General features: G+C 42.3%; 2 protein-coding genes across 2 annotated transcripts in view; one reads left to right on the forward strand and one right to left on the reverse strand.

Annotated features, from left to right (window-relative positions):
- sema5a (sema domain, seven thrombospondin repeats (type 1 and type 1-like), transmembrane domain (TM) and short cytoplasmic domain, (semaphorin) 5A) overlaps nt 1–26,706 on the reverse strand; it is a 76,211-nt gene that overhangs the window by 20,049 nt on the left and 29,456 nt on the right. The window contains exons 3-12 of the mRNA XM_061265994.1: nt 20,772–20,871; nt 19,337–19,382; nt 14,319–14,381; nt 8,735–8,833; nt 6,786–6,999; nt 5,784–6,069; nt 5,065–5,200; nt 3,083–3,287; nt 1,314–1,521; nt 512–629 (exon numbers count right to left, since the gene is read on the reverse strand). Of these exons, the coding sequence (XP_061121978.1) occupies nt 512–629; nt 1,314–1,521; nt 3,083–3,287; nt 5,065–5,200; nt 5,784–6,069; nt 6,786–6,999; nt 8,735–8,833; nt 14,319–14,381; nt 19,337–19,382; nt 20,772–20,871 (1,475 nt within the window). The remainder of the gene's footprint in view (nt 1–511; nt 630–1,313; nt 1,522–3,082; nt 3,288–5,064; nt 5,201–5,783; nt 6,070–6,785; nt 7,000–8,734; nt 8,834–14,318; nt 14,382–19,336; nt 19,383–20,771; nt 20,872–26,706) is intronic.
- On the forward strand, nt 10,658–11,506 carry LOC133143989 (caldesmon-like). The gene has a single exon (XM_061266326.1). It carries the CDS (start codon nt 10,658–10,660, stop codon nt 11,504–11,506), a length of 849 nt encoding a protein of 282 aa, XP_061122310.1.

Raw genomic sequence — 26,706 nt, forward strand, 5'->3', positions numbered from 1 at the left:
ATGTAAAATACCCTCATTTTCTATGCATGGGAGGCCGTGAGGAAGAGTATCAAGGGGCGAGCCGAGCCGGCTGTTGTACAACCGCTCAAGTCGGCGCGGCAGCTTCTGTTGATTAGAATAAAGACTGTCTGCCATGACAGTCGTGTCAAGTGTGAGCACACTGGATGTATTCTTGCCTTAAGTCACGTTTGTGAGATTGACAAGCTGCTTTGGGACATAGCACAGAGCAGCCTCCTCTGCTCGTAAAAAAAAAATGACGAGGGATATTTCTCAAAAAGAAGAGCTGAGCTGATGTATGTGAGAATTGGAGGAAAACGAAAAAGCAGCCAGAGGTGAATGATTGAGGAGGAGTTCTTGGGAGACCTGCTGCTCCCATAAACCTTCCTTGTTGGTTCCAAGGAAAAAAATTTTTTGGATCTGATTTTTGGGATCTACTAGAAATAGCTCATGTGGATGTGACTATTCCATTCTTGAGGACATTTATTGACTGGACAGGTAGACTGATACTCACAGGGCACTTTGTAATGCTCTGCTCCCATTGGCTCATTCTGGCGCTTTCTTCTAAGGTGGTACATTTCTTCAGGAGGAGGTCCCAACCACAGTAAGGGTCTCTGGCCCCCACACATGCACTGGCAAAGGAAAAGATTGAATTTAAGAGAAACAGACAAATTCCTCCGATTTCTTTTTTTGAAGTAATCCTTAAACAAGCACCGGGATTAACCGCACATTGATCAGATGCCCCTTTTAGGGGAGTTCTTATGGATGGGCTCATTCAAATTCAAGATAGGTCTACAAATATTGACACAATGCCCTACACCTAGCCACAAAAAATGAAAATACGGTCCACATTTGAGGCTGTAACAGCTCCGCGTGACATCCGAGTTCTAAATCTTTGTTGCGTTTGATGACCAGCACAAATCACACTTTACCTCTCATTGCCATTTAAAAAAAAAAACATGCTATTGTGTATTGGACAAGGAATTGTCTTGATTCTTATAGCGTGTGCGATGATGGATGGGATCCCACCCTGGTGTTGAGTTTTTTACACCCGGGCCTCTGTCTCAGGTTTTACACTTGACGGACTGCCGGGCTGACAAAGGAACTTAAAATGACCGATAACCACACGCAGTGTGCATGACAATTTTGGAGGCAAGACAGTTAAGATGGGGAAAAGGGCATCTGAGGGCTTCTCTGGAATATTTCTTTTTTTCGTCTTAGCTAAAGCCCCTTCCCAACATCGATCTGGCCTCTCTTAGATAACACAAGACAAAGCTTTGCTTTGACAAATGGTGCTTGCTTATGCATGGACTTACTCTCTCGCCTTGTGGTAGCTGCACCTCTTCAGGGGGATCTTGATGACCTGATCTCGGACGCCCACGTACAGCTCGCTTCGGCTGTGCAGGATCAGCAGGCTACGGATGGGCTGCCTCTTCCTGGTTGGGAATAGCTCAATCTCTTCCAATAGGCAGCTTCCCGTGGATTGATTCAAAGGCGAGAGCACTTTTCTGATGGTGCCGTAATCTACAAAAGAGAGGAAGTGAGCCTTGGTTTCAAAAGAGAAATCTTTTTTTGTTCCTTAATAGGGCAAGAAATCATGCTCTATTCCAAACGTACAGTGCGTAAGACATTTACGAGAGCGCTGTCTGAGACTGTGTGGACGTTTTACCATTTTTGAACAGAGATGAGAAATTTCAAATTCTGGCTGACTGGCCTTCTTTGGAAAAGTTAATCTGTTTGTTAATCAAACATAACATTTGCGAGTGAATTAATTTGAAATCTTAATCAAGAACCAAATGGCCCATTTTTAACATTTTCATTTGGAGAAAGTTTAAATAAGAAGTGATAATAATTCTTAAAAAAACACACACATAAAACTTTGGTAATTACCTGCGCTACAAATGTGACATTTTTGTGAAGCATGATGGTTTCAAAGAAATTTGAATTGTAAGGTTGTTTTTTTATCCACAGACAACAAATTAAAAGTGCATATATAGGCTGATCTTCATTCCCTCTTTTTGTCAAAAGCCAGCAATTGCCTGTTTATCTGAAGGCACTCCTGATTATTCTCCCTTAACCATTATGCTGGTAGTTATCAGTTCTTTTTATCCACCCTACTCCGAGCTGACACCCACAAAGGTTGAATGTGTTTAAGATTCCTAATCAGAAATTCTTTTGTCGGTAGTCAGCACAAAGGACAGATGGCTCAGCCTTGAGACTTTTTTGTGACACTATCCAATCAGGAGTTAAGCTCAGCCTGTCGCCAGACTTCACCAGAGTGTTCTGTGTAATGTGCTAGTGTGTCCTTAACTAACAGCGAGTCATGAAATCAAGTGGTAGAAACCCAACGTATTTTTTTTCCATTTAGGTGAGCCCCCAGCGATGTTTTTTTTTCCTCCTTTGGGAGCACCAGCATCTATCTATCATATGCAGTCCTTTGGGTGGAGCAAAGAATTAATGAGATGCCGACTATGCAAATTGTCAACAGGGTGGCCTTGTGGCTATCAGTTATGAGATGAAGCTTTTGCAAGTGTTTTTAATAAATGGAATAGATGGGGAGCGCATGTCAACAAGCTTAGCAAACATTTCCGCGAGCAGCCAAACAGACTTTGGAATACGAGCAGATGGATTGTGCAGCAATTGCGAGTCTGTCTGGGTCTTGTTAAAACAAACACTTGAGTGTCATCTCCATAAGTGATGTTGAATTTGCTCCATTTGATCCCCCCCTCCCATGCTACGGTGTGTGTAACAAATGATTAGAAAACAGAAAGCAGATGCCTGGTGAGTATCTGGTGTCCCGCTGATAACGCTTTCCACGCTTTACTCAGGCTGTCATAGGCTATTGTCACACCGGTGGGATCAAACAGTGTGCTGATTGGCGCTGACAACAAACAATAAGACGGGGAATCTGTGCGAGATGTCATTATAATCACTTATGACTTTTTGTTTTTGAACCATTCAATTATTTTGTCTCTCACAATAAAATGTGTGGGATCGCATGGAACATTGACAACTAAATTCTTGTTGCTTTTTATTTATGGATAACCATAAAAGATGAGTTGGTTAAAAATGGGCTTGCACTCACCGGTGGCTAAATAGATGATATGAAAGAGCATGTCTTTGCCTTGCACCACATCCACGGCCACGTGGCTGAAGCGAACATTATCCTCCATGAAGTAGGGGACGGGAACCACAGGTTGGACCACCTCATGCATCAATAGGAACTTCTGGGCGTCTTGCAAGTTCCTCTCTGTCAGGTTCACGTACGAGCCCGAATCGATTGTGCCGCACTGCCGGACAAATTGGAAAACGTTAATTGGACTATGACAAGTCTAAGCTAGGCAGATATAAATCGAATGTGGCTATATATTTGCAATTCCCCTTGAATAAGCAGTCGTATAATAAATTGCCGTTTCCCTCGGGCAAATCATACTTGGACAAGTTACACCTAACTGGGCCTGGACATTGTAACCATTAGTTCTAAGTGACTAGCTACCCTAACAACAAAACGGCCACTTTATACGGATCAATTCCCTACATTCCACGGTCTGACAGATGAGCATCATGGAGGCTTTTCCGGTGATGGGCGATGGATCATCGCCCTCACCACTTCAGCAGACGGGAAATGTGTTGTGAGGGACAGCACTAAGCTTTATGGATGCCTGCTCTTATTGTTTCTCTCCTAGCAAAGAGACACACTGTATGAATATATATCATCATATAGCATCTCATCTCATCTATGGTGATGGGTGAGATTGGCCTTGTGAACACGGAGATGCGTATGAGAACATATTTGGTGGCACCAAAGATGGATGTGTGCTTTTGGCCGTTCAGTCCAGTTGAGTTGAGGGACAGACGCGTCGTTTGGCTGAGTGTGTCCGTCTCACCTTCTGTCCTCTGCTAAGATTGCAAGAGCCTCTGAGTAATGGTTGTGAAATTGCATGTTTTGAAAAAATGCCTCGCAACAAAAGGGCGAGCGGCTTCGCAAGTAGAAGGTGGAATATTTGAATTTCAGTGAAAATTGGGGTGGATTGTTTGAGATGCATTCTATTAGTCGCAAATAAACTAGTCTATTTTTTTTGGTCTGTCTCTTCATTATTATTTATTATTATACAATGACCCATTGTGACTCCAACAGTGACGAATTGACAAAAGTGAAAAAAATTCTGACATTAGAATAAAAGTCAGGACAGCCGTTTTGATTCCTGTCGACTGAAAACAGCAAAATGTGAAAATAAATCCAAAATAAAATATTGAGTATCGGTGGGGCTGTCACGAGAAAATCTGATCTGAAAAAGATCTGCTCGTGTTTACAAAAGGATGAAGTCATAAAATGGTCTGCCGGTAAATTCTCTGCTCATAAATCTAATCCCGCGGCATCGACAAATTGATGAAGATGTCACGCAAACTAAGATAAAGTGCGCGTCGGCCCGGTGGCGAGCATCAGCTATTGTGGACAATCTTAAGGAGAAACGAAGATGGCGACGCTCGAGAAGTTTTTAAAAGTGCCTCTCTGGGATGTATCGACAGAGAGAGGGGGGAATATGTTGGGAGTCACGAGCAAAAGGGAAAATCGAGTTCCTAGAAGGGAAATGACTTTTATTCAAATAGCTTATTTGCAGACATGAGAAAGTGTGACAGGGCTGAGTGGCTTTCCATGTCATTGAGTGTTTGCAGAGTTTTTCTTGTAGAACATCATCACGTTGAGTGCTACTGCTTGCTGGAAATACGCACAGGCTTGCCGGAACATGTGCGGCAGGGAAGGGGACGTCTCACGGGTTGACGGCTCGGCCTTGAAGTGATTGCAGTCCCTCATGAAGAGCGGGTGAGGATTATCAGTAAAACTCTAACCTTAAGAGCCACTTCTACTAATAAAACATCCCCCTCCCTCTCTGAGTAATCATCCCTGAGGAGAAAAAGCCTGCTTGTGTAGAATAAGGATGTACTGGAAGATGTTTTTTTTTTAACTCATTCAGTGCCGTTGACGGTTATAGACGTCAACGATTTTAACTTGGTTGGCAGGGTGCAAAATATGGTTGGTTGTGTCTAATTGTTGGTAAATCTTACCTTGAAGTCAGGGTTGGGGTTAGGGTATGGTAGCCAGGCCGAGCGGGAATTTTCCTGGTACTTGAAGGGTCCGTTGAAGACCTGCGATATGGCACTCAGATTGAAGGCACACACAGCAGAGGCAGCGATGCTGTTTCTGGAAATCAGGAAAGGGGGATGAGAGGACAGACGGGATGATGGACGAGATGCAAGGCGGCTAAACTGTATTTAGCATTGCTGTGAGCCAGTAATACACATGAAACACACCCCTAAGGTCAACTCCATTGTAAATGATGGCCGGGTATTGGCTCGTAAATTCGACGACAGGGCAGAATTAAACTGTTTGGCTTGTCTGATTAACTGCACACATCCTCACGGTGAAATACAGCTTGGACTTTTCCAGCTGTCGCTTTCTGCATGTCCAAACGTCGTTCCGCTACAGCGGAAGAAAAGATTTTCATTCTCCACTCAGGAGTTGGCCCATGTGAATTACAGAATCTGACGCGGTTGTTTATTAAAGTAGGCGGATCGTTTCCGATACCTTGGGAACGACTTTGATTCCGGCAATTGGGAGCCATTCAACATAGATTAGTCAGCGTATTGCAATATAAAATAAACAAACCCCTTTTTAAAGCATCTCCCGTATCAACTAAAAAAGCCAACCTGCTTTCATTTTGCCGTTTTGGATATATGCTTACAAACAAATACCTATTTGGGTCAAATACACGATCAAAACTCACACATTGGTAGTAAAGATGCCGTAGAGCAGCTCCAGCTCGGGCAGGTAGAAGGTGCCCTGCAGTTCGTTATAGTTAAAGGGAATTTCACCGGGCCGGGAACAGTTGAGTCGAGCCTTCATGAAGGTCGTCCACGTATCCTCCAGGAGGAAGCGGCCGCCGATGTCGTTCTTACAGACGCGGCCGGCCCGGGAGAAGACGGTGCGACCGCAATCGTGCTCCACCGCGTACTCCCGAAAGAAGAAGTAGGTGAAGTTGCCGATATCGTAGGATGACACAAAGTTGGGTTCTGTGGCGGGACAAGAGAAAAAATTGGTTGTGTATGAGCGTGCAACACGGCAAAACAGCAGGTGATGGGGATTAATAACTACAGGCAATGTTATTAATGACTTTGCATTCCAATAGGAAAACTCATTTTTCATCCTTAAAGGTTGAGATGAAAAACGGCTCGAAGAGGTGAAACGTAATAGTTCCCCCCCTGTCAGAAACACGTAACCCCAGCAACACCGCCCCAGCAACCGTTCATCTTTTATGTATGACATTATTAGATCCTAACCGCACACTTTATTCTCCTTGGCAGTGATTTAATTCATCTTTAAATGGAAGTGTAGCAGTCCCTCCCTTCTCACTTCAACCTTCTTCTCCTCGGCACCTTTAGAGGGCGGAGTAGAGGGGGGAAAAAAAAATAAATCGACACGCTGTAAAATTAGTTATTAAGCACCCGTTTTCCCAGGGGTTGTCGCGTAGTAGTAGCACATGGCGACTTCTAATTTGGTTTTCCAATTTAGCTTGGATGTGGAATGCGACTTAAAGACCGCCTGACCAAATAAAACTTCTCTTCCCCCTAAGCCAGACACCCTAAACTCTCAAATTTACTCTCAAAACATTTCAACAGTCTGGCTACCTCCAACTTTAAGTGAAAAATCCCAAAACGTCCAGTTTTTATGGCAACTAAAATGTCCATATATGGAATTTTATATAATCTCTCAAGCTACACCTGCTTACCATTAAGCCACTTGGAGTTGTACTGGGCAGTACGGAGCGGTGGCAGGCCGCCCAGGCTGCGGTAGATGGCGGGGTCACGCCCGGAGAAGTCCATCGCCGTTGCTGCGTAAAGCTCGCCGCTGGATGTGATAAGTGCCGTGGAGTTGTGGAGGGGATTGTAAGGACACCGTGCCATTCCGCTTATCTGATCGTGGATTTCCGTCAGATTGGTGAGCTGAAAGAAAAAAAAGGACCAGTGAGCAGGTGGAAAATAGGAAGACAAACGGGGCATTGAGATCATTCGTACAACAAAGCGAAAACGAAAATATTTTTTTACACAGGCGTCCTGAGGGAACTGAAAGGAAACAATGTAATTGCAAATGAGATGCATTTCTTATTTCTAAGTAATCATTGAAGAAAGCTGGCAGGATATTACAGGACAACATATCAAAGGGCAACATTAAAATACAAACCAGCGAGCTCTGCTAATGTTTCATTTTCCCTTGCCAGTATGCAAATGAGGCCGACAAAATAGAATCATTACATTATGTTTGGTTTACATAGCGCAAACAGAAAATACGACTACAAAGAACTGTACAAACAAACGGAAAGAAACATAATCACAGTGCAGCTTTGGACTAATTAGCAGCATAAAACTCACAAATATAGCAGCTGCCAAGTGGAATTATATAATAAAAGATGTGATAAGACGCCAGCTAATTCCAAGGCTACTTAGCCTTAATGTTTTTCTGTTTGTTTTGTGATACGACGCAGCTGCTTGTCAGTTTAAATCAACAACCAGATCTTTGGAAGACTTTTTGAACCAATATATAAAGTATATATATATAGTACCAATATATCCAGTTTGACCCTGACTTAACTTTGACAACCTACACTTACAAATGGCGTCGCTTTAAGACGTATGATTGAAGTTTTCATGTAAACACAATACAAACGAACGAGCTTAGGGCAAGTTCATTTAAGTTAGCCTTGAAGCGGAGGAGCCATTCTGGATGCAATTACTTTCCTATCACTCAAAAGTTCCGCACGTATAACTCGGTACCGGCGGCTCAAGTCCTCCAGCGTTGCCTCGACTCTTCGCCTTAACCCATTCACAACTCAATTCCCTCTCTGGCCTCACACATATATATTTTTTTGTAAAGATGTAATGGGTTTGCTGCACTCTATTCAACAAGCGGAAAAAGGCAAGTTCGTGAGCCAATTTCCGATTCGGATCACTGCAAGTTTGCCTTCGCTCTGTCCACGTCTGCTCCGCCCAAGCCACAACAAAACAGAGCAGTTGAGATGAAAGCCTGTTATTGAGCGGACGGCTTCTGTGGGCCGGACGGTCAAGTCCGTTTTGGGCCACTTAAAGGAAGAGCAATGATTGATCAGCTGTGCGTCCCAGAAGAAAGAAATCTAAAGATAGTGGATAGTGCAGCCAGCAACTGTGCAACATGGACAGTCTCGAAAAGCCAGAAATAGCTTTTTGGCTCATTTTGACTTAAAACCTGTTTTTAGCATTTTTTGCAGTATCAATTAACCATTGAAAGAACATTATTTGATATTCTTTAGGGGTTGCCAAGACAACCCAGCGTATTTTAGAGACTTGCGTCCTCTATAGATCTTTCAACAGAAGTGGAAAGGTCAAAGTTTGATTGCTATTAAACAGAATGTCAACTCTGATAACTTTCTTTTTGTGCACAACCAACATCCGTTTGTGACTTTAATGTCCACTGTGCGTTAACAATCCATCAGTGGGTTAATACGGCGTTTGATGATATACCGCAATAATAATGTCATGACATTTGAACGTTATCCCCTGTGAGAGGTGTCATGGCTATATTAAATCATGAAAGCATCCCGCTGTGAGATGTAGACTTTGATAGATAGCGCCGCATTTAAAATGCTGCTCTGTACTTTTGCTGTTTGGGTCATAATCTCAGGATCCAAGTGAAATCATTTCATACCGTTCGGTTGGTGCAGATAGGAGTGAAAGCATTGGTCCCGCAGGTAAACAGCCTGTTTCCATTGACAAGCAGCACCCTGATGTAGTTCTGGCACTCCTCCTGGGGAAACACAGCAAAAACCGATGATGGTTAGTTAGCAGCTGGAAGCCGATCCGGTGTCTACCTATTGACGAGCAGACTAAATGAAACACCTGAAACCACGGGAGGGCCACTCTCGAACATGGTCGAGGCTTGCGATCATATGATCAAGTCTAATGCCGCTCGAGTGGACATGAGCACATCTGGATCAGGTAGCAAAACGACAAAACACAGTAAAGGCAAGAGTTTCGAAAATTGTCTTGAGTGTAGCTTGATATACTTCACTCAATCGTGTTTCTTCTCAGCTTTTTGCCTCCCTACACGAATCAATTCACTTTGCTCTCCACTACGGTTAAGTACACACTGCCACTCTGTTCTCGACTCTCTCTTTCCATTCAGACTTTGGCGTAGGCCTGCAGCAAAGCACTTAGCGAGAGCCTCGCGAGAAATAAGGTGACAGTGTGATTGACTTATCAAATGATTGATTGCCGGTGTGAACTTTGCCGTCAGGCTTTCAGCAAAGTTTTACTTGCGATCAACAAGCCCACGACAAATGGAACAACAGTGACCGGTTCACGTGTCAAGAGTGCAGCGATTGTTTTTTCGCCCCCCAGATACGTAAATTCTGGCAAGGTTTGAATTGTCGAGGGAGCCGATGTAGCAATCGAAAACCTTGTAAAAGCTACTCGTGCCTGAGACAATGCTTATGGGAAAATAGCCACACCAATGATATCAGATCCTTCAGGTCAAGATGGAAGTTGACTCTGAAAATATCTCATTTACATGCGCTAAGTACAGTAAATGAATGTTTGATGAGAAGTTGCTACTTTGCACTTCTATTACTGTGCTGCTGCACTTTTATGGCTATAGCTGTGCTAATTTAAAAGCATTCCACTATGTATATTATGCTTATGTAATTCTAAGTCTTTCTAACATCTCAGTCCTACACTAAATCATGGCGTCGTTCATATTTTCCAGTCTTGTTTACCAAAACGCCTCCACTAATGTTCCGTGACTGTATTTGTAATACCCAGGCTGTTTTGTTTTAAAAGACAAAGCAATCAAGCCGTGTCACCTCAATTCTTAGAGTCAAAGTGAATCAAATATTAATAGAAGAACAGATAAGGGCATTAGAGAAAGAGGAGAAAAAACAATCGCTTTGAAATTTACTCAAAGCATAGGCGCTATGTCTTAACAATAGCTTACCGGTGGTTTATTCTGCCAGATAAGCCACAAAATGCTTGTCAGTAGCAGGAGAAGGAAGCCCTTTATTGCTATTCTTAGTGTAAACCACATGAGTCTTTGCTCACAGGGGAGGTGAGGAAAACAATTTGATTCTCAAGGACTGCGGTAGGATTGGACTGTAATTCAAGGAAACGATCCCTTGCCGGATGGATAGCCTCTGCCTGACTGTGAAAGATGGAAACCGTGTCAAGTTAACTATAGGTTGACACGCACGAGCATGCTTTGTTGAACTTTTTGTGTCATTTTGTTCTCGTTTGCTGTTTGGTACGCAAAAAAGATGTCCTTGCTGATGCAAAAGTGTCTGGAAATTGATCAGAGCCAACACATGATGTCACAATGACAACTCTATGATGTCACTGACAGTTAAAAGAACGGTCAAGCATTTACTTTGATGCTACTTCAACTTGTGTTCTCGTTACATTCTGAAAAATATCAAAAAGGTGACAGATGGTTGGGTTCATCTTCCAATATGACTGAGCGCATTCAGTGTTTTTTGCACCGTCCATCTGCGACCCATGTCACGCTCAGGTTTGTGCGCGTGGGTTCCAGCTCCTCGATATCAAGGAGAAAAAGCTGGTACTGGATGGAAGTCTATTTGGGATGAGCAACAAAAAGAAAACTTCCAAATCAGATAAGAAACCTTCGATTCCTCCCCGTCAAAACGAGCCGCAAAAGCAAATTCTGATTTGTCACAGAGGAGACCTTCGTACTCTCCGAGTTCCACGTGAGGAAGTACCTGCAAAACAATTAAGTCTTTCGGCTTCTGAGTACGACCGAATCCTCGCTAGAACCAAGGAGAAGACTTTACAGGCGGAGGAAAAGGTTTCCCAAAAGAAAATCTATGACATTAAAGCTGCAGAAGAAAGGAAACGGCAGATGATTGAGAAGGACCGTCGCTCTGCTCTGGAGGCAGAAAGTGACTTACAATCTCAGAAGCAGCGCTTTGAACGTTATCAGCACATGCGGTGTAAAGCCCAAATGGAGAAGGACAGTGAGATTCAAAAACTGGACACCCGTATTCAGCGTTGTAAGATCCAGTCTGATCTGGACACCCAATTTGAGTGGAAAAAACACTGCGAGGCAGTCGAGCTTGCCAAAGAGAAGGCCGAGTTTGAGCGGATGCTCAAGTATCATCAGGACTCCCTCAACAAGGTGGAGGAGAGGGAGAAGAAGCGGAAGGAGAAGCAGCTCCTCCATTTAGAGGTACTAAAAGAACAGATAAGGGAAAAAGAGGTCGCTGCCACCACCGTACGTCGGGAGAGGATAAACATGGCCAAACACGAGACCGACGATGTTAAGCTCAAAAATAAATGCATCGATGAGCTCAAGCAGGAGAGGCTGAGCGATCTCAAAGCTTCTGGGATGCCGGACAAATATTACAAGTATGTTGAGAAGAAGTCGGCAGAAGCTGGAGCAAAATCCAAACAATTCCAGTACCATGCACAATGATCTTTGACCAACATGGAGTCAAACGGATATACTGCCAAACGTGGTTCCGACATTGACGGATGACTAGAAGTTTGTAAACAATGGCTATCATAATGGCAGTTTGATCAGACTCTAACAACAGTCTTTCGTGACAAGACCAAAGAACCGAGTCAAGTATTCTGATGACATTTTGTTTCACCTGACTATTATCGGCAGGAAACTGTTGAACGAATCTTAAATCTTTGGTGTCGATCTTAGCGTCATTAGAAATGACAAAAACAATTATTGACTGCAAATGTTCACCACAATAGGCTAGGTCAATGAAATGAACCAAGAACCCCTTCCGCGCTTGTTTTTTATGCTGGTGCTAGGTCGATATGAATGCTCCATGTTTGGATGCAGTAAACATGGCATTTGTATGCAATCACCTGGCTTTTTTGTTGTCAAAGTGCCTAACCTTATCTGTGGTACTAAAACAAACTAAAACACTTGGCAGTGTCTCTTTTCTATCCTCTACACTTCTTCTCCCAAAGCGGTGTCAAATCTGGGTCCAGGCAGTAAAAACCCTGCCATAGTTTGGTTTTAGCCAAAGGTCATTTAACCCGCCTCACTCGTTTAAGGAGTGTTGGATCAAAAGAAAATCTTTAGGGAAGAATAATTGTGACAAAGTGCTTATTTTCTTACCATGGGAAATCCATTTTCTGGGATATTTGGTTCCGCTGAGTTGCTATCATCAACCAAAGCCGCTGAGAAATGTTGTCCAGTAAGGAGTTGCCGGCCAGTTTGAAGAGAACTTTTCAGGTATAATATCGAGGAAAAAGTGCTCCCGTCTGGAATTGCGTATCTCTCGATGCATCGTTGAAATCGGTTGGCACCAGATCACCAAATAAAATGAGTACATATGTGATATGTATCTTTTTGGAATTGATCAGCAAGACCAACAGATCTTGTGATGTCATGTTATGGTCTCTCAGTGACAAAGCCAACTGTGACTTCATAGTGATGTTGCGATTGTTCTCAATTTGTGATGTCATCAACCCCCTCTATTTTAAAGTAGTAAATTTTTACATGTGGGTCTTTGTCTTGACATCGTATTTGTAAGAACAGATGCGACAATATCTGAGTTTTTACATGAATATTTTTTCTTCTTTTTTTTTTTTTTTTACATCGGGACCAAATAACGAGGAATCATGAGTGTGGCGGCTTCATCTTTGGCCAGGCAGGGTCGCTACTGCATGAAGGACCCGCTGGCTCAACCTGATGAAGCTAAATATGGAGTTGAGTCCAACCAGAGGGTTCCTTTGATACGAATGCAGCCAAAAAAGACTATCGTTATCTGCAACCAAGGCTTTATATACAATGTCCGAGTTCCACGCGATGAGCTCTACGTGCAGACAATCAGCCTTTCGCAGGCCGAGCATGAGCGGATTCTCGCGAAAGCCAAAGGCCCAAGTATCCTTGACAAGGAGTTGGCAGCGTTAAGAAAGGCGGCGATGAAAAAGAAAGAGGACATAAAGGCTGGCGAGCAAAGGAAGCGTCAGATCATCGAAAAGGACCTTCTCGCCATCAAGCATGAGGCAGAGAACGAGTTGCTGTCCAGAAGGCTTGCCTACGACCGCTATCAGGAAATGAGGGAAAAAGCCGATATCGAAAAGTACAGTCAAATCAAACGGCTCGACAGGTTGGTTATGAACAGTAAAATCCAGGCCGAGCGCGACAAGCAGCTGGTTTGGAAAAAGCGCTGCGAGGCCGTGGAGATTTCCAAAGAGAAGGCCGACTTTGACCGGGTGGCCAAGTGTACGCAGGAGGCCATACGCAGGGATGAGGAACGGGAGAAAAAGCGAATAAGGGACGCTTACGTGCATTTGGAAAGGATCAAGGAGCAGGTGAGGGAACGCGAGCAGACGGCGTTAACTCGGCGCAGGGATCGACTCGATGAGTTTGGCAACATGAAGGAGAAGATTCAGCAGAAGAGTCAGTGGCTGGAGGAATGTAAGGAGGAGAGATTAAACGAACTCAAGGCTTGCGGGATCCCGGAGAAATACTGCAAGTACGTTAGGAGGAAGACCAAAGACGACGCAACGCCGCCTAATAGAGACCAATACCGCACACACGATACTTTTGAGCAATTACTCCGATGGACAAACTGCTCCACTAAAAAACCTACAGAGCAGGACGATATACTAAATCCTTTCCCGCCGTTACCGCCAATCTCTGTAAAGGACACACCTGAAGGAGGAGATCTGGAATGAAAGCCACCGCTAGCTTTTCCAGACCCTTTGCTTTCCACCATCTTTCGTCATAACCAAAGAGAAGTGAAGGAAATAGAAAAGAAAACAATCTGAATAAAAATCAAAATAGTTGTGCAATGCAAGTTAGGACTGAGATATGGCAATTGTTGATATATTTTTTTAGTGTGAAACGGTTTTTACAAATGATGTTGAACAATGATTTCTTAATAATAATAATGTTTGACACGCTCAGTAGTATTTAACAATGTTTGTTATTGCGCTTAGCTTGCACTGCACCATCCCTGACATTGGGTGACCTTCGAACTACCTCTACAAGTGGATGAGGTTGTGTTTTTATCTGTGTTAGTGTATATTTGTGTTTGATACCAGCATAGTTGAAACCATTTTTTTAAGTCATTAAAACAAAAGCAGTTGTTTTGAAAACACAAATCAGACCTGAAAACACATTTTGTTCCCTCTCCAGAAGTTCTGAAACTCTATAATGACATAAGTGATCATTTATATTTTTAAATATATCATATAAATATTTTCCATTTATAAACTGCTGTCTTTGTGATGCTTCAAATGCGCGCACGTCATACCTCAGACTTTCCTCGGCTGAAGCAAGCTCCCTTCGTAAATTCATCACAGTGCCACTCAGCTTCCTGCAGAAAGAAAGAAAAGAAAAAAAAAATCAGAAAAATATGATGGGGAAAATCATGTCAGTGTTTCGCTACCCGCATCAGCAGATTGGTGGGCGGGGTGACTTAAAGCAGAGGCCAGTGGTGAATGAATTTGTCATTATGCTCTCATCACCCTCAGCCCCACGCGTGAACACACACATACGTTAGATACAGACACAAAATCCAATTAAAGTGGAAGCTAGAGTGCGTAGAGCAGAATGCCAATGTCATTGATGTGTGAGCAGGGGTCAATAAAAGATAAAAAAAGATTCCAAAGCAGAACACAATTGGAGGAGGACGTCAAGGTGATTTACATGCGAGGCCGACAACGGCAGTCGTTGATACGACTTCTTAATTCATGAAAAAAAGGGTTTGCCTCAGGATGGCATCGCCACTGCATGTGATAGATGGAAACTTGTCAGTAGAAAACTTGGCTGGCACTGAGAGATCCAAAGTGGACAAGTGGTAGAAATCCTCAATAGTGTCTCTGCAGAAATTAACATCTAGCCCAAAATGATTGATGAACCCAAGTATGTGATTGTGTAGTAATTGATTTTTTCTTTTCGAACCGCTCTTCCTATCTTTATAAATGCATCCATTTTCAAACCATGCACATATGAATAATTGCATATACATATTGTCAGCATGAGGAAAAAGCTTAAATGGAGTTGAAAAGTGAGAGAATCTGGTTCTATTTAAAGACCCCATTGCATATTAATGTCAGCTAGCTTTTCTTACTGTGACCTAGTCAATTTAAATTCCAGTCGTAAACTGGATATCCTATCTGTGAACCACATACAGTAGCAGCTCAGCCAAGTCCCAGCGGAATAAGATTTCGGGCTTTCAGAGCAAAGCATCATCATTATACTGCAATTTCTTTCGTCTTTTGTTATTATATAATTAAAATGGCCTTATCAAAGGACGACAACACTTGAGATTATTTCAATGCAGCTAAACAAAAAGCTTTTTAATCACGCTGCAAATGTATTATTATTGATTTAGTCATCAAAATGGAACATTCAGAAGTAGCAGGGATTTCCCTGCACATCGGGAGAGGTGTGAACTCACGGCAGAGCGTGATAATAAAAACATATTTGCGTCGCTCAAGCGCCGCTACTACGCAGTTTTTCGACGTGATTCATCAACACGTAGGAGCATCTCGTCTGACCTTATACTAAGTTGTGATTGCAAACAAGCCGTGAGTGACGTGCAGATACTCATTGAGACGGACGGGGGAGATGAATAGAGGGTAAGACTGTGGGCTGAGTGAAATAGTTAGCCAAGGAGTGAGGAGCTGAATTGTAAAAAGGACATTATTATGAGCAAAGAAAACTCATGCTGCCGCTTGTCTGGCTGCACTGTGAGTGAAAGCTGGACAGCGAATTTGGGTTGGATTCAGTGAATAACTAATATTCCAGACATTTTTTTGATGCTCGAGTGATCTCATTTATGGAAAAAAAAAATGGTTGACTGACATCACATAAGGTCTGAAGTGCCACTCAAACTAGTTTGGCAATTGTCTGTCCAGAGTAGATTTTTTTTTTTTTAATGTCAGACCTCACTAATGTCAAATCTGTGACAGCGCCAAGCTGGCAATCTTCTTTAAAACGTTCCCAAAAGCCCATGTTGCATGCTTTTAGTAGCAGCAAACGGCCCAAAATTTCTCAATTGGATAAAGAATTAAATATGAAGCTTGAGGACTTTATTTTCATTTTTCAAAAAGCTCAGCTCCATTCTTTCAGCCCCCTTCAGTTATGGCTTTCAGGGCTATCATTAAAAAAGGTGTAAAGTGTGTTATTAAACCAAGGGTGCAATTGTGACCAAAATGGGCTGCTTTCATTCACAACATACAGGATCAGCTCCAAAAATGGGGAAGCGGGTGGCACGTAAGTGGAAGATTGCCGGAAAACTCTACGCTGTGTAATTTGCAGTATCGAATTACTGCTGTAGTGTTGCCTACCTCAATTACTACATTGATGTGATATAGAGACAATGCAGTACGGCAAAGTCAGTGACCCAACCCCCCCTTTGTGTTGGAAGCCATTATCACTGTCCCAGATGTTAACACGGATGTCACCGCGCATTATCTAAATACGTACCACGGCTGCCTGAAGGTTCACTTCAGGCAAATGTCCTGCTTGAGCAATTTTCCTTTGAAAGGAACTGATTGTTAAAAGAGATGTGATGAATTGCCTGGCAAGGGTGTGGGAAGTCAAATGTACCATCCCGGTCCGATCGTTTTCGATAGTTCTTGTCTAGTATGGTCGATGAGCCAATGCATGTCCCCTGCTGACTTTGAGCAAAAGACAACTAAATTTTGTGACCAATGAGTGGAATTCGTAAAACTCTTAAATTGGTTCGATTCTTTTATCGTGGCCTGAAGGTGTTATAAAGTAGGGCAAGGAGAAAGTACAAGCTGTTTGCTCTTGACAGTTTTTCCGCTGATAAGCGAGGACGAGGGTGGAGGTTGACAGGAAGACAAAAGCCACTACAGGCTGTGGGAATAAAAACATCTAAAGAAGCATATGTCAACTCCAACCATGAAAGGAAAAGGGAAGATGAACTCCCAGAGCAAGGTCTAACATTTTTTTTTTTTTTCGTTTTGAATAGACAGTGATGTGTGGTGACTATATTACAGTTTAGAATTCTGTATCTGTCCCCGATCTTGTGTTTCTTTCCCTCTATTTTCTGACCACCGAGTGTAGCTGACACTTAAATTATGGTTTCTGGTTTCAGTGGATCTCTTGAGTCTGGCGCTGATATGTGTAACAGGCAGAGAAGTGTATCCCTTAAATCCTCCATGAAGTCATTCCAGTTTGAAAAAGGACTCAACATACACATATGATAGATTTTGTCATAAAGTTACAAAAGGTTTCAAAGCTGCAAGAAAAATTTCATGCGTTTACTATTCAAGCCCACATCCTTCTTTTTTTTTTTTTTTTTAAAAGTGCATAGGATCACAAACACCTCTTGAAATGTGAGAAAAACAATATTGCAGTCGCTAACATCAAAACAAATGTATATTATATGAATGTATAACCAGTGAGGTAATCAAATCCCAATGCATGCACAGTATTATTTTTTTAGAAGACACAAAAGGAAAGAAAATACTTCCCAAGGTGTCAACGGTAAAAGAGCATCTTTGCTCTTTAAAATTCCACACTTGCACTCAGCCTTCTGCCTGACATGGAAAAATCGTCTCCAGTCAAATGCAAAGCAGGGTTAGCTGCTTTTTTTTATTTTATTTTATTCACTTGCATCACAGAGTGTGACCAGCATAGACAAACGTTTGACGGCGTCTTAACTTTTAGTGAACGTCTTGTGGTCTGGAAATGAGGGATTAATTGATAGGATCGGTGGAAATCTCCCCCATTGAATCTCGGATTAAAGAAGGGAGGTTGAGCTTCACAAAGCATGCGTGAGCATCCAATCGAGACTGCCTGAGCTTTTTCTTGCGTCTCACACCACCCTCCTTTCCACCAGAATTGGCCTTGCCTCCTATGTCATTTCATCATTTTTCTCATTTTGCTTTCCAGGCAGCTTTGTGTTTACATGGCTGCCACTCGTCCCTCTTTGTTCTATTCAGCCATTCTCAATCCCCTGTTGCCTTCTTTTTTTTTTCTTCTTCTTTTTTTTCCCCCTCAATCTCTCCACTGGTTCTTGTGGGATTTTAAATGGCAAACATCAGCGGCTGTCTCCCCATCAAAGAACTCTCGCTGCTACCGACAACAAACAAACCTCGGATGTATCAATGTTTGTATGTGAAGAGTGCGGAGCCTCAAAGGTTTAGCTCTGCAGGGGGCAGGAGAACATGCAAGGCTCAATTAGGCATGAAAAAGTTACATTGCCACAAAAAGACTTAGAATACTGGCTGTTGAAAAAATATTAGTTCTCAAGGTAGCCTTAAGCAAAGCACCAACACTTTGACTGCTTGGGGGCTTGACACTGTTTTACAGCCCCCTCACGTTTATATTATGCCCCAAGAGATAGATGTAGGAAGTAGTAATTGTAGTTGGGAGGGGGAGTAAGCAGGGGCGGAGCTAGAGGCAGGGCCGCGGGGACACTGACACCCTTCTGAAATATGTTTGGGTATTTTCCGACCCCCCCCATCTTTGAAAAATTATTTGGGGTTGTACAAACATTTTGAGATATCCTTGCCCCAACCCCCCCCCCCCCCCCCCCCCAGGAGAAAAATCCTAGCTCCGCCAGTGGAACACACTTGCTGTAGTTGGATCAGCATCAAAGTGCTCCTTCATACAATTTTCCATTACGATTTGTATATTAAGAACAAAGGGAAATTTGTCCTCTCGGGAAAATAATTCTTCCCTGGCCTGTGCGACATTTCTCAACGAAGTTCAGTTGAAATTAGTTTTTGAAATACGGTTTGGTGTCATCTTCCAAACTCAAAGAACAGGGATTAAACCACAACACCTACGTGGATTATTTTCAGAGTCGCTGCATTTTCTCATTTCTACTCTTCTACTGAAGGGCAATATTTCAAACTAATATTAAACAACATTATGTTATGAACTGCATGTTCAGTTCTGAGGATGGAGTTCAAATCTTTTGAGGGTTGTCGATACAATTACTGCAGTGGATCCATAAAATAACAAGTGATGTGTCTGTATATTTTGAGAACATCTATTTGCATGGCACCCGTATTCCTAGTCCGACTGTATTTTAGCAACTTGTGCTTTAAAAAGAAAAAAAAAATCGAGCAACTCTTTTCCTTCCTTGTGAGAGGCTTACAAGCAAACAAGCTGTCACTCCAGAGGATGTGCAGACATTGTGACGTGTGAGATGCAAAGCTGTTTTTTTACCGTGACAGCTTTAAATTGTGGGTGGTTTCAGCTTACTTCATCCTGCATGAGAAGTGTTGCTTGGGAGCCAGGGGGCGGGGCTAGAAGGTAAGACGGCGGAGGAATATTTGCACTCACCTGGATCAGTGTTAGGTCCTCGAGATTGAGCCTGAAGAGATGATTTCTAAAAGGAAAAGAGGATGACGTGAGGTATGGTATTCCAGATATAAATGGAGGAGTATTCCACGGGGGATTTCTAGTTCAGGAAGTTCAGAAGCAAACTATTTTGAGCGTGTCAACATATTTAAAAAGGCAGCTTGACTTGGAGTTTCAAATGCGCCTTTGCTTTCATTGATTTCAGTCGCTCAAACAACTGCAGCAACAGAAGATTTCAACCTCGATTGGAAAAGTCGTTTAGCAAGTTGAATGGAGACAACCTATTTCCAGACACAAATTGAGGTGGTTGCCTTCTAACATTTCTCTCGTCTCCCGACACAATAAAAACGATGAGAAGAGTTTGTGACTGCAAATCTTTTATTTCATCGGTGGTGTGAATGTATGAAAAGGAAAAATATTCTCTGAAACTTTGTCGTGGATCTCCCGCGCCACCTTGCCTAAAGCCTTTTGCTTCGGCAAACGGCAAAATGATTTCATTGACAATCATCGCTTTGCAGGAGCGATCGCTCTGGCAAGAAATCATTTTTTTATTGACCCACAATGTATCAAGATGGCTGCATAGCCAGCAGGAGACCCTTGAGAACTACTTTCATTTTCTCTATGCCGCTTTTTAAAATGGTCTGTATTCTACATGTCCTACAAATCATCATCCAGGAGGAATTGGTTTAAATTCCATTTCAAAGTGTCAATAAATGAATTCCAAGTCAACATTCATATCACACTTGGAACTTTTTGGCATGCACTGCGGCGTCACACTCCCTCCGTGCACGCACACACATCGTTATACACAAACCGAAATCTATCAATCTTCCTGAGGAGAAGCTATCAAGCATGTCTCGGTGCAGCCTCTGATTTTTACCGTATTGATATTTGCATCGATCCCTCGTCCCCGCCATTATCACCCACGTCTAACGCAGCTTGCCTCCATCTATGCACCCAACCACAACACCTTCACAGTTAGACTCTCAGCAGACGTCGAAGTTGGCGATGATCGAAGACTGAATTGAATCACTTTTCTGAGTGGCCCTACTCCCACACACTCGCAGGATTAGCTCAATCTTAGCTAAAATAGAAAGTGCCTAGATGGGGAATCTTAAATTAGGTATTAGGTTTACGTTATATAAATTCCTCAGGAATAACGTCTTTAGTGATATTTCTTGATGATTAGGCTGTGCACCTTTAGTTTCCTAACATTACAACTTTTGTTTTTCTTTTTATTATGCCCTCAAAAGACCTTTGAGGAAAAGGATCCAGCAAAAGTCATTTTTCTTGGCCTTTTGAAGAAAAGCCGGTGTCGTGCAATGCGCCAGTGAAGCGCAATAAAGTACAACACAATGACAAGGAGAAGTGAAACATTGCAGAAAAGACACTAAAGGAAAAAAAAAGTCTGAGTTACCTGGCACCCACAATCAGTTCGTTCTGGCTGGGATCAAAGGTCAACTGGGAATAATCCACCGTGTCCTCTGCTTTGAACCGGAAAATCCACGGCTCCATCCCTGCCAATGGCAACAAAGGACGCTAGTTAACCAATCAGAGTTAAGATGGCGAGACACAGATGTATTAGCCGTCTTATTGTAACTTTTCTCTAGACGCACACAAAACAAAAGAACAAGTCGAAGGGTCACCCTTGATTTACAATTTCATCTTCTTTTATGTTCACAGATGTTGTTTTGCAATTCCAAGTGTTTACAACAGCAGTGGCACATTTATTTTGCATTACAATGAACAAGAAGACTTGAAAGATGCCATATGCACACAGACAACTGATACACTGTTTATTCAAGTGCACACAATTGGAATTGGACCAGGAATGGACTAAATAGTCTCCATCCAAGACAATCATTCTCCGTAGCAAAATAAGAAATGATAGTAGGTTGTTATTTCGGACCAGTAAAAAAAAAAAAAAACTGACCGTAATTTTCGGACTATAAGTCGCACCGGAGTATAAGTCGCACCAGCCATAAAATGTCCAAGAAAGTGAAAAAAAACATATATATGTATATAAGTCGCTCCTGAATATAAGTCGCCCCCCCACCCATAATTGGCCCAATATTTCAAGCTAACCTTGTATAAGAGCTAGCATTATGAAACACTACTTTTATAGTTGATTGCAAATAATGCATTTTTTTTTTGCACCAGTTTTACAAATGGTGAGCCGCATGTTTAAACACACAGACATCACCGCAGACAGGCAAATGACATCAACCTGGCGTCCTTGCACCCGAGCCATTAACCTTTCCCCAATCGAATCACGGGTCCAGGGAGTTTGCTTGCCACGAGGAGAGCCTGTCTGCTGTCTGGGTATTTGATAGGATTAACAGAATACTCAATCCTTCATTCATCTCACGTTCAATCCATGTGCATCGTAACTCATCATGCCGCAATTGTATTAGGGCTGTAACAAAAATCGATCATATTTATGTCGCAGCAGTCGAGTTGAACAATGTGAAATTTGACGCAAATATCAAGACGGGAAATAATCAGTTGCTCCATTTTGGGTCAGTTTTGCAATTAGGCCTGACATTAATAGTTAAATGGCCTTTTAAATATCATACATAATTCTTGTCATTTAAGTCTTTGCAACCTTTGCTCGCAGTCTCAAAGAAAAAAAAAAGGTATATAATTCTTTCTTTTCCACAGTACAAGCTGTCAAAGTTCAATGCCAAGGGTACCACTTGGATGATACCATCTAAGTGGCAAGCCCATCAAACTCTAAACACTGTCGGCAAAATAATATGTTCTTTTCTGTAAGTGTAGTCTTCAACAACAATTATCCTCTTAGGTGGGAGTAAGTGCATCTGAAGTTGCTCTTGGTCTATGTGCCAGAAATCGAGCAAGTTTGGATTCCCAGAAATCTAAATTCATACAGACGGACTTTTTTTTCCCCCCGTCAAGGTTAAAACACAGCAAAATGACAGATACTGGGAAATGCGTTGTCGGCTTCTTCGGGCGCACCTGTCAAGATTTTGAATAAAAGCATGCGTTCCCTTGATAGCACCAAAAGCCAGCAGCAACAAAAATGCCTTCCTGTGACAAATGCTGGAGTTGCGAGCGATTCCAAACAAAGACAACGAGAGCGGCCCAAACAACACCTGCGCGTCGTAGCTCATGTACTGGGACTAAACTCCATCTCGTACTTTCCCTTGCTTTCTTCCAAAAACACACACTATGGACTTCACTTGTCGTGATACATTTCCACAGTCAATTTCACCGAAACATTTAATTTACCCGAACATCCGCCATTTACTTTTATCTGGATGGAGAAGCACCAATCCTTAAACCTGACTTTTTATTTTGACCTATCTCCTTGGCATACAAATGTTTCTGTGACACCACCTGAGGGACGACAGGCTTGGCGAACCCAACCTCGTAAATCTCCACCACTTCCCGCGGGAGTGTGTGTGTTTGTCCGTGTGTGTGAAAAAAAATGAATTTGCTGAAGTATGCAACAGGGGCAAAAGGTCCTAATTGAACAACACTCGGGATTTATAGCCTTTTGTGATAAGGCCAAGGACCATAAACATTAATTGATGTCGATGGTCTCATCCAGTCACCCGATCCCAGTTTGGTTTTACAACAGTCATGGAAATTTGTGCTATTATGATATTTATGTGCCTTGCTCAGGGTTGAAATAGCTCTTTTATAAGGCCACCCTGGGGAGATTTTTATGATCCCGCACAGAGCCAAACAAATCAACCTTATCGTTAACTCGGTAGCAAAGGGAGCGAGGAGACGAGCCCCCAGCTAATAAATAGCGTTAAAAAATAACGTTCCTAGATTTCTTAGTTTGTTACATGGGTAGATGTGAGATAGATGCAAATGAGATGATGGTACCATCACAGACGGGATCAGACACACCATCACTGGGGGTGAGGATTTGAAAAACAGCGCCAACATGAGCCCAAAGTACATACATGCATATCCCTCGTTCCCCCTCGCACGGGTTTCCGTTATATCCCCCTTAACCTATGTCTTCCTCCTCCTCAAAATAGAACACCCCATCGCTCACATCCCATTTGTTATTCCTCGACTCCGACGCGAAGCGGCTGACAAAAAAGCAGGAAGGATAAATATTTGCACTCGGCATCAGAGGCCACGCCAATCTGGCAGAGCTCAACATTACAGCCTGGTGCAGCCAGGGTGACAACAATGGTAGCATGTGGAACCAATTTTGAAGCGTGGATGTTTTTTTTTGGGTTTTTTTTTTACTGGGAGTGGTTCAAATAGAGTGCGGCAGCAGGCTCGCACAGAAACGAAGAGTCAATTCACTCTAAGTACAGCTCTGTGGTAATGGGCGGGAGAAGAATTGCAACTATTCAGTCAAGTCCACCGGAGGAAACCGTTCAGACGTGAAGTTGAAAAAATAAACACCTGCTCGCTCGCATAAAAATCGAAAAGTAAAGGGCGTTGAAGACCTTGAGCTTACTGAGGTTCCTTCCGATTATTTCGAACAAGAAAAACAAGCAAATCTTACAAGGAAAAATCCCGACACTCCTATTTCCGCGGCTACGTTTCGGGCCTGAGGCATAGAGTAATGTATGATGAAATATTCAAACTCAATGTAAGAAAATAAGTGACTAACATACATTAAAAAAAATATTTATTTATTTCCCTTGCCTTGTGAAGTCTCAACTAATTAAAAAAAAACAATTAACATGTTAAAAATAGGTATGCACGACACATAAGTCAGCAAGTAGGACATGTGAGAACAATAGCAAGCTTTTCCTGCTTTTGCTCACAGTTGAAGAGAAGATGAAATTTGAACTTCAGTCTGAGCTATATAACTATAAACTCTCTTCCTCAGAGACCATGGCCTTGTTTACAACACACTTTACAACCTTTAAACCCCTTTCAAACACACACTGAAGAATCCTTGTTAAATAAAAGACTTTATTAATATAGCGGGTCTTAAAGGGCTTTGGGCCGCAATTCAATATCACATATAAGGCTACTTTTCCAGTCTTACCTTGAACAATGAAAAGACAGGCCATATGGTGCATTTAAGCTTAACCTCAGCTGAAGCTACATTGAGGGTGAGCACACCTTTTGTATAAACACTATATATGTTATGAATGGAGCCGTACAGTGGATTTTCTTTTCAGAACCCTCTATTTGAAAAACCACCATAAAGAAGGGGGGGAAAACCTGAGACGAGTCTTCTCATCTTTGCACCACAGTAGCAGTTCTGTCAGCCAAGTGTTGTGCCAAGTTTACAAAACCACGGTCACCAGTAGGCTACGACCCATGTGAGGCACACCCTTCCACATCCAGCCCGCAATCTCCAAGAGAGAGAAACATTTCCCACTTTTCTCTCGGTGCATAGAGTAGGTTTAAAGATTGACCAGCGTGCTTTCTGTTTTTCAATTTTATAGTTTTCTGGGGTTTTTCTTACACTGTCTGTAATTGTGACATTGAGGTTACCATTTAATGAGCTCATTCGGACAACGGTGCAAGCATATGTTGCCACATCACACAATGAGACGCACTTAGTTCCCGTTGTGCCTGCTTTTATTTTATCGTTTTTATTTTATTGGCCATGAAGTGTTTTTTCATACAAGTCTTGATTGTAGGTATGATTTTACTACTACAGTGCACGTTGCACTTTGGAGTATGCATGAGTTACAACGGTACCGTGTGAACACAATTTCATAAACCAAGGTCGCTTTGTCATAAAAAAATAAAAAATCGATTTTGACTGGAGGCGTATATGCCTTATTGCTACAAATCATTTACATCTTGTAACTCGCAGTGTAGTTTTTTTTCTCTTATCTCTTTTGGGTAAACGTTGCCAATAAAACACCAAGAAAAATAATATAGCATGCAAAATTGGAGTGAAATGCATACTGAGGTGACAACTTTTCTGCGTAGCGTCCTGTACTTTTGCGCTATATTCTGACTGTCTGCTGTGTGCACACTTGCTCCATTTTGGCTCCTCTTATTTATTGTGTTATGTTTTTTTTATTATTTATTCATCATTCTTATTTATTCATTGTTTGTGCCTTCTTGTTTTTATTTTTCTGTGTTGTTTACTTGTGTGTATATCGTGTACTATGTCTTGTCACCGTGGGATAGTGGGAACGTAATTTCGATTTCTTTGTGTGTCTTGGCATGTGAAGGAATTGACAATAAAGCAGACTTTTTTTTTTATTTGTACCTTTGAACAGATCGATGCCAGCTCATTTCCAAATCGTGCCAATGCATTTACTTGGGTACAGGCAGCCATGGTATTAATCTTCTTATCTAGAGTCACAAAAGTGACTGAACCCAAACTATCAGATAGATCCCTATAATCAGTGTGTTCTGGCACCATCACAACCACAACCAGAGAGATCAACCTTGTGCTTTAGTGTTCCACGTTGGAATATTTAATAGTCTCAACAGCCAGCCTACGGATAGCCTTGGCACCCTGGAAGTGCGGTCGTTAATAAAAAAACAACATACAACAAGTCACATCAAGAGCTGCATAATAGGTTTAACGAGAAGTTTCTCATCACCCGTGCCCGTCTGCATATTTTGTTATGACTCGAGGCTTTTTTTTCCCCAGAGGCTGTAATTTGGTCTGAAAAAGCTTTGTATGCTTAGCGACTTGGAAGCGGGAGATGTGTTTGAACTGAGCAAACGCTATCATCAGGCCCACGACGCAAGCAAAGGCAAAGATTAATCGTTGGGAGGCAAATGAAGTGATTCTTTTTAAAGGTTCTGACGAGAGCCGATGGTGGGAATAGCCGCCCAGAAAAACGCTCGATGGCTTTACGTTGACAATGTCGCGAGGTTTCAGTAAAAATACGGATCTAAGAATAAACAACGGACCGACTATGCAATTAAACCAAATCACCTTGTATAAAGTTTCAAGTGGAGCCAAAAATGTATGTTTTAGTCCAACTGCAAATTGTACATAGTGTCTTATTGGAGAGCAGAAGCCACTAAATTCCCAGAATACCAGATTGATGTTCTTCAGACTATACAATGACATTTCCTCGAGCGAACACTTCAACTACTATATCTGACAGGCCTCGAATCTCTTGGTCTCAGACACATTTCTGGTAATACCACGTTAACCGCACGTCGTACAATTCAACATCTTACACTTGTAAGACTTGAAATAAAAGCTCCAAGAAGCCTGGGAGAGACCCATGTGGCATCTAAATCTGGAGGTAACTTTTTAAAAGAGCCCCACATGCTCCACTTTTTGTCATCGGGACATGCCGTTCGTAGTGATCACGGTCTCGAACGTCACCCAATGGGACTTGAGACCTTCCTGGAGATAAATGGACAGTTGCTAAACCCAAAAGTGTTTGTTTGCAAGACAGAATATAGTTTTCGAGGCAGCA

This window comes from Syngnathus typhle, linkage group LG19 (assembly GCF_033458585.1).
Source record: "Syngnathus typhle isolate RoL2023-S1 ecotype Sweden linkage group LG19, RoL_Styp_1.0, whole genome shotgun sequence".
Classification (NCBI taxonomy): Eukaryota; Metazoa; Chordata; class Actinopteri; order Syngnathiformes; family Syngnathidae; genus Syngnathus; species Syngnathus typhle.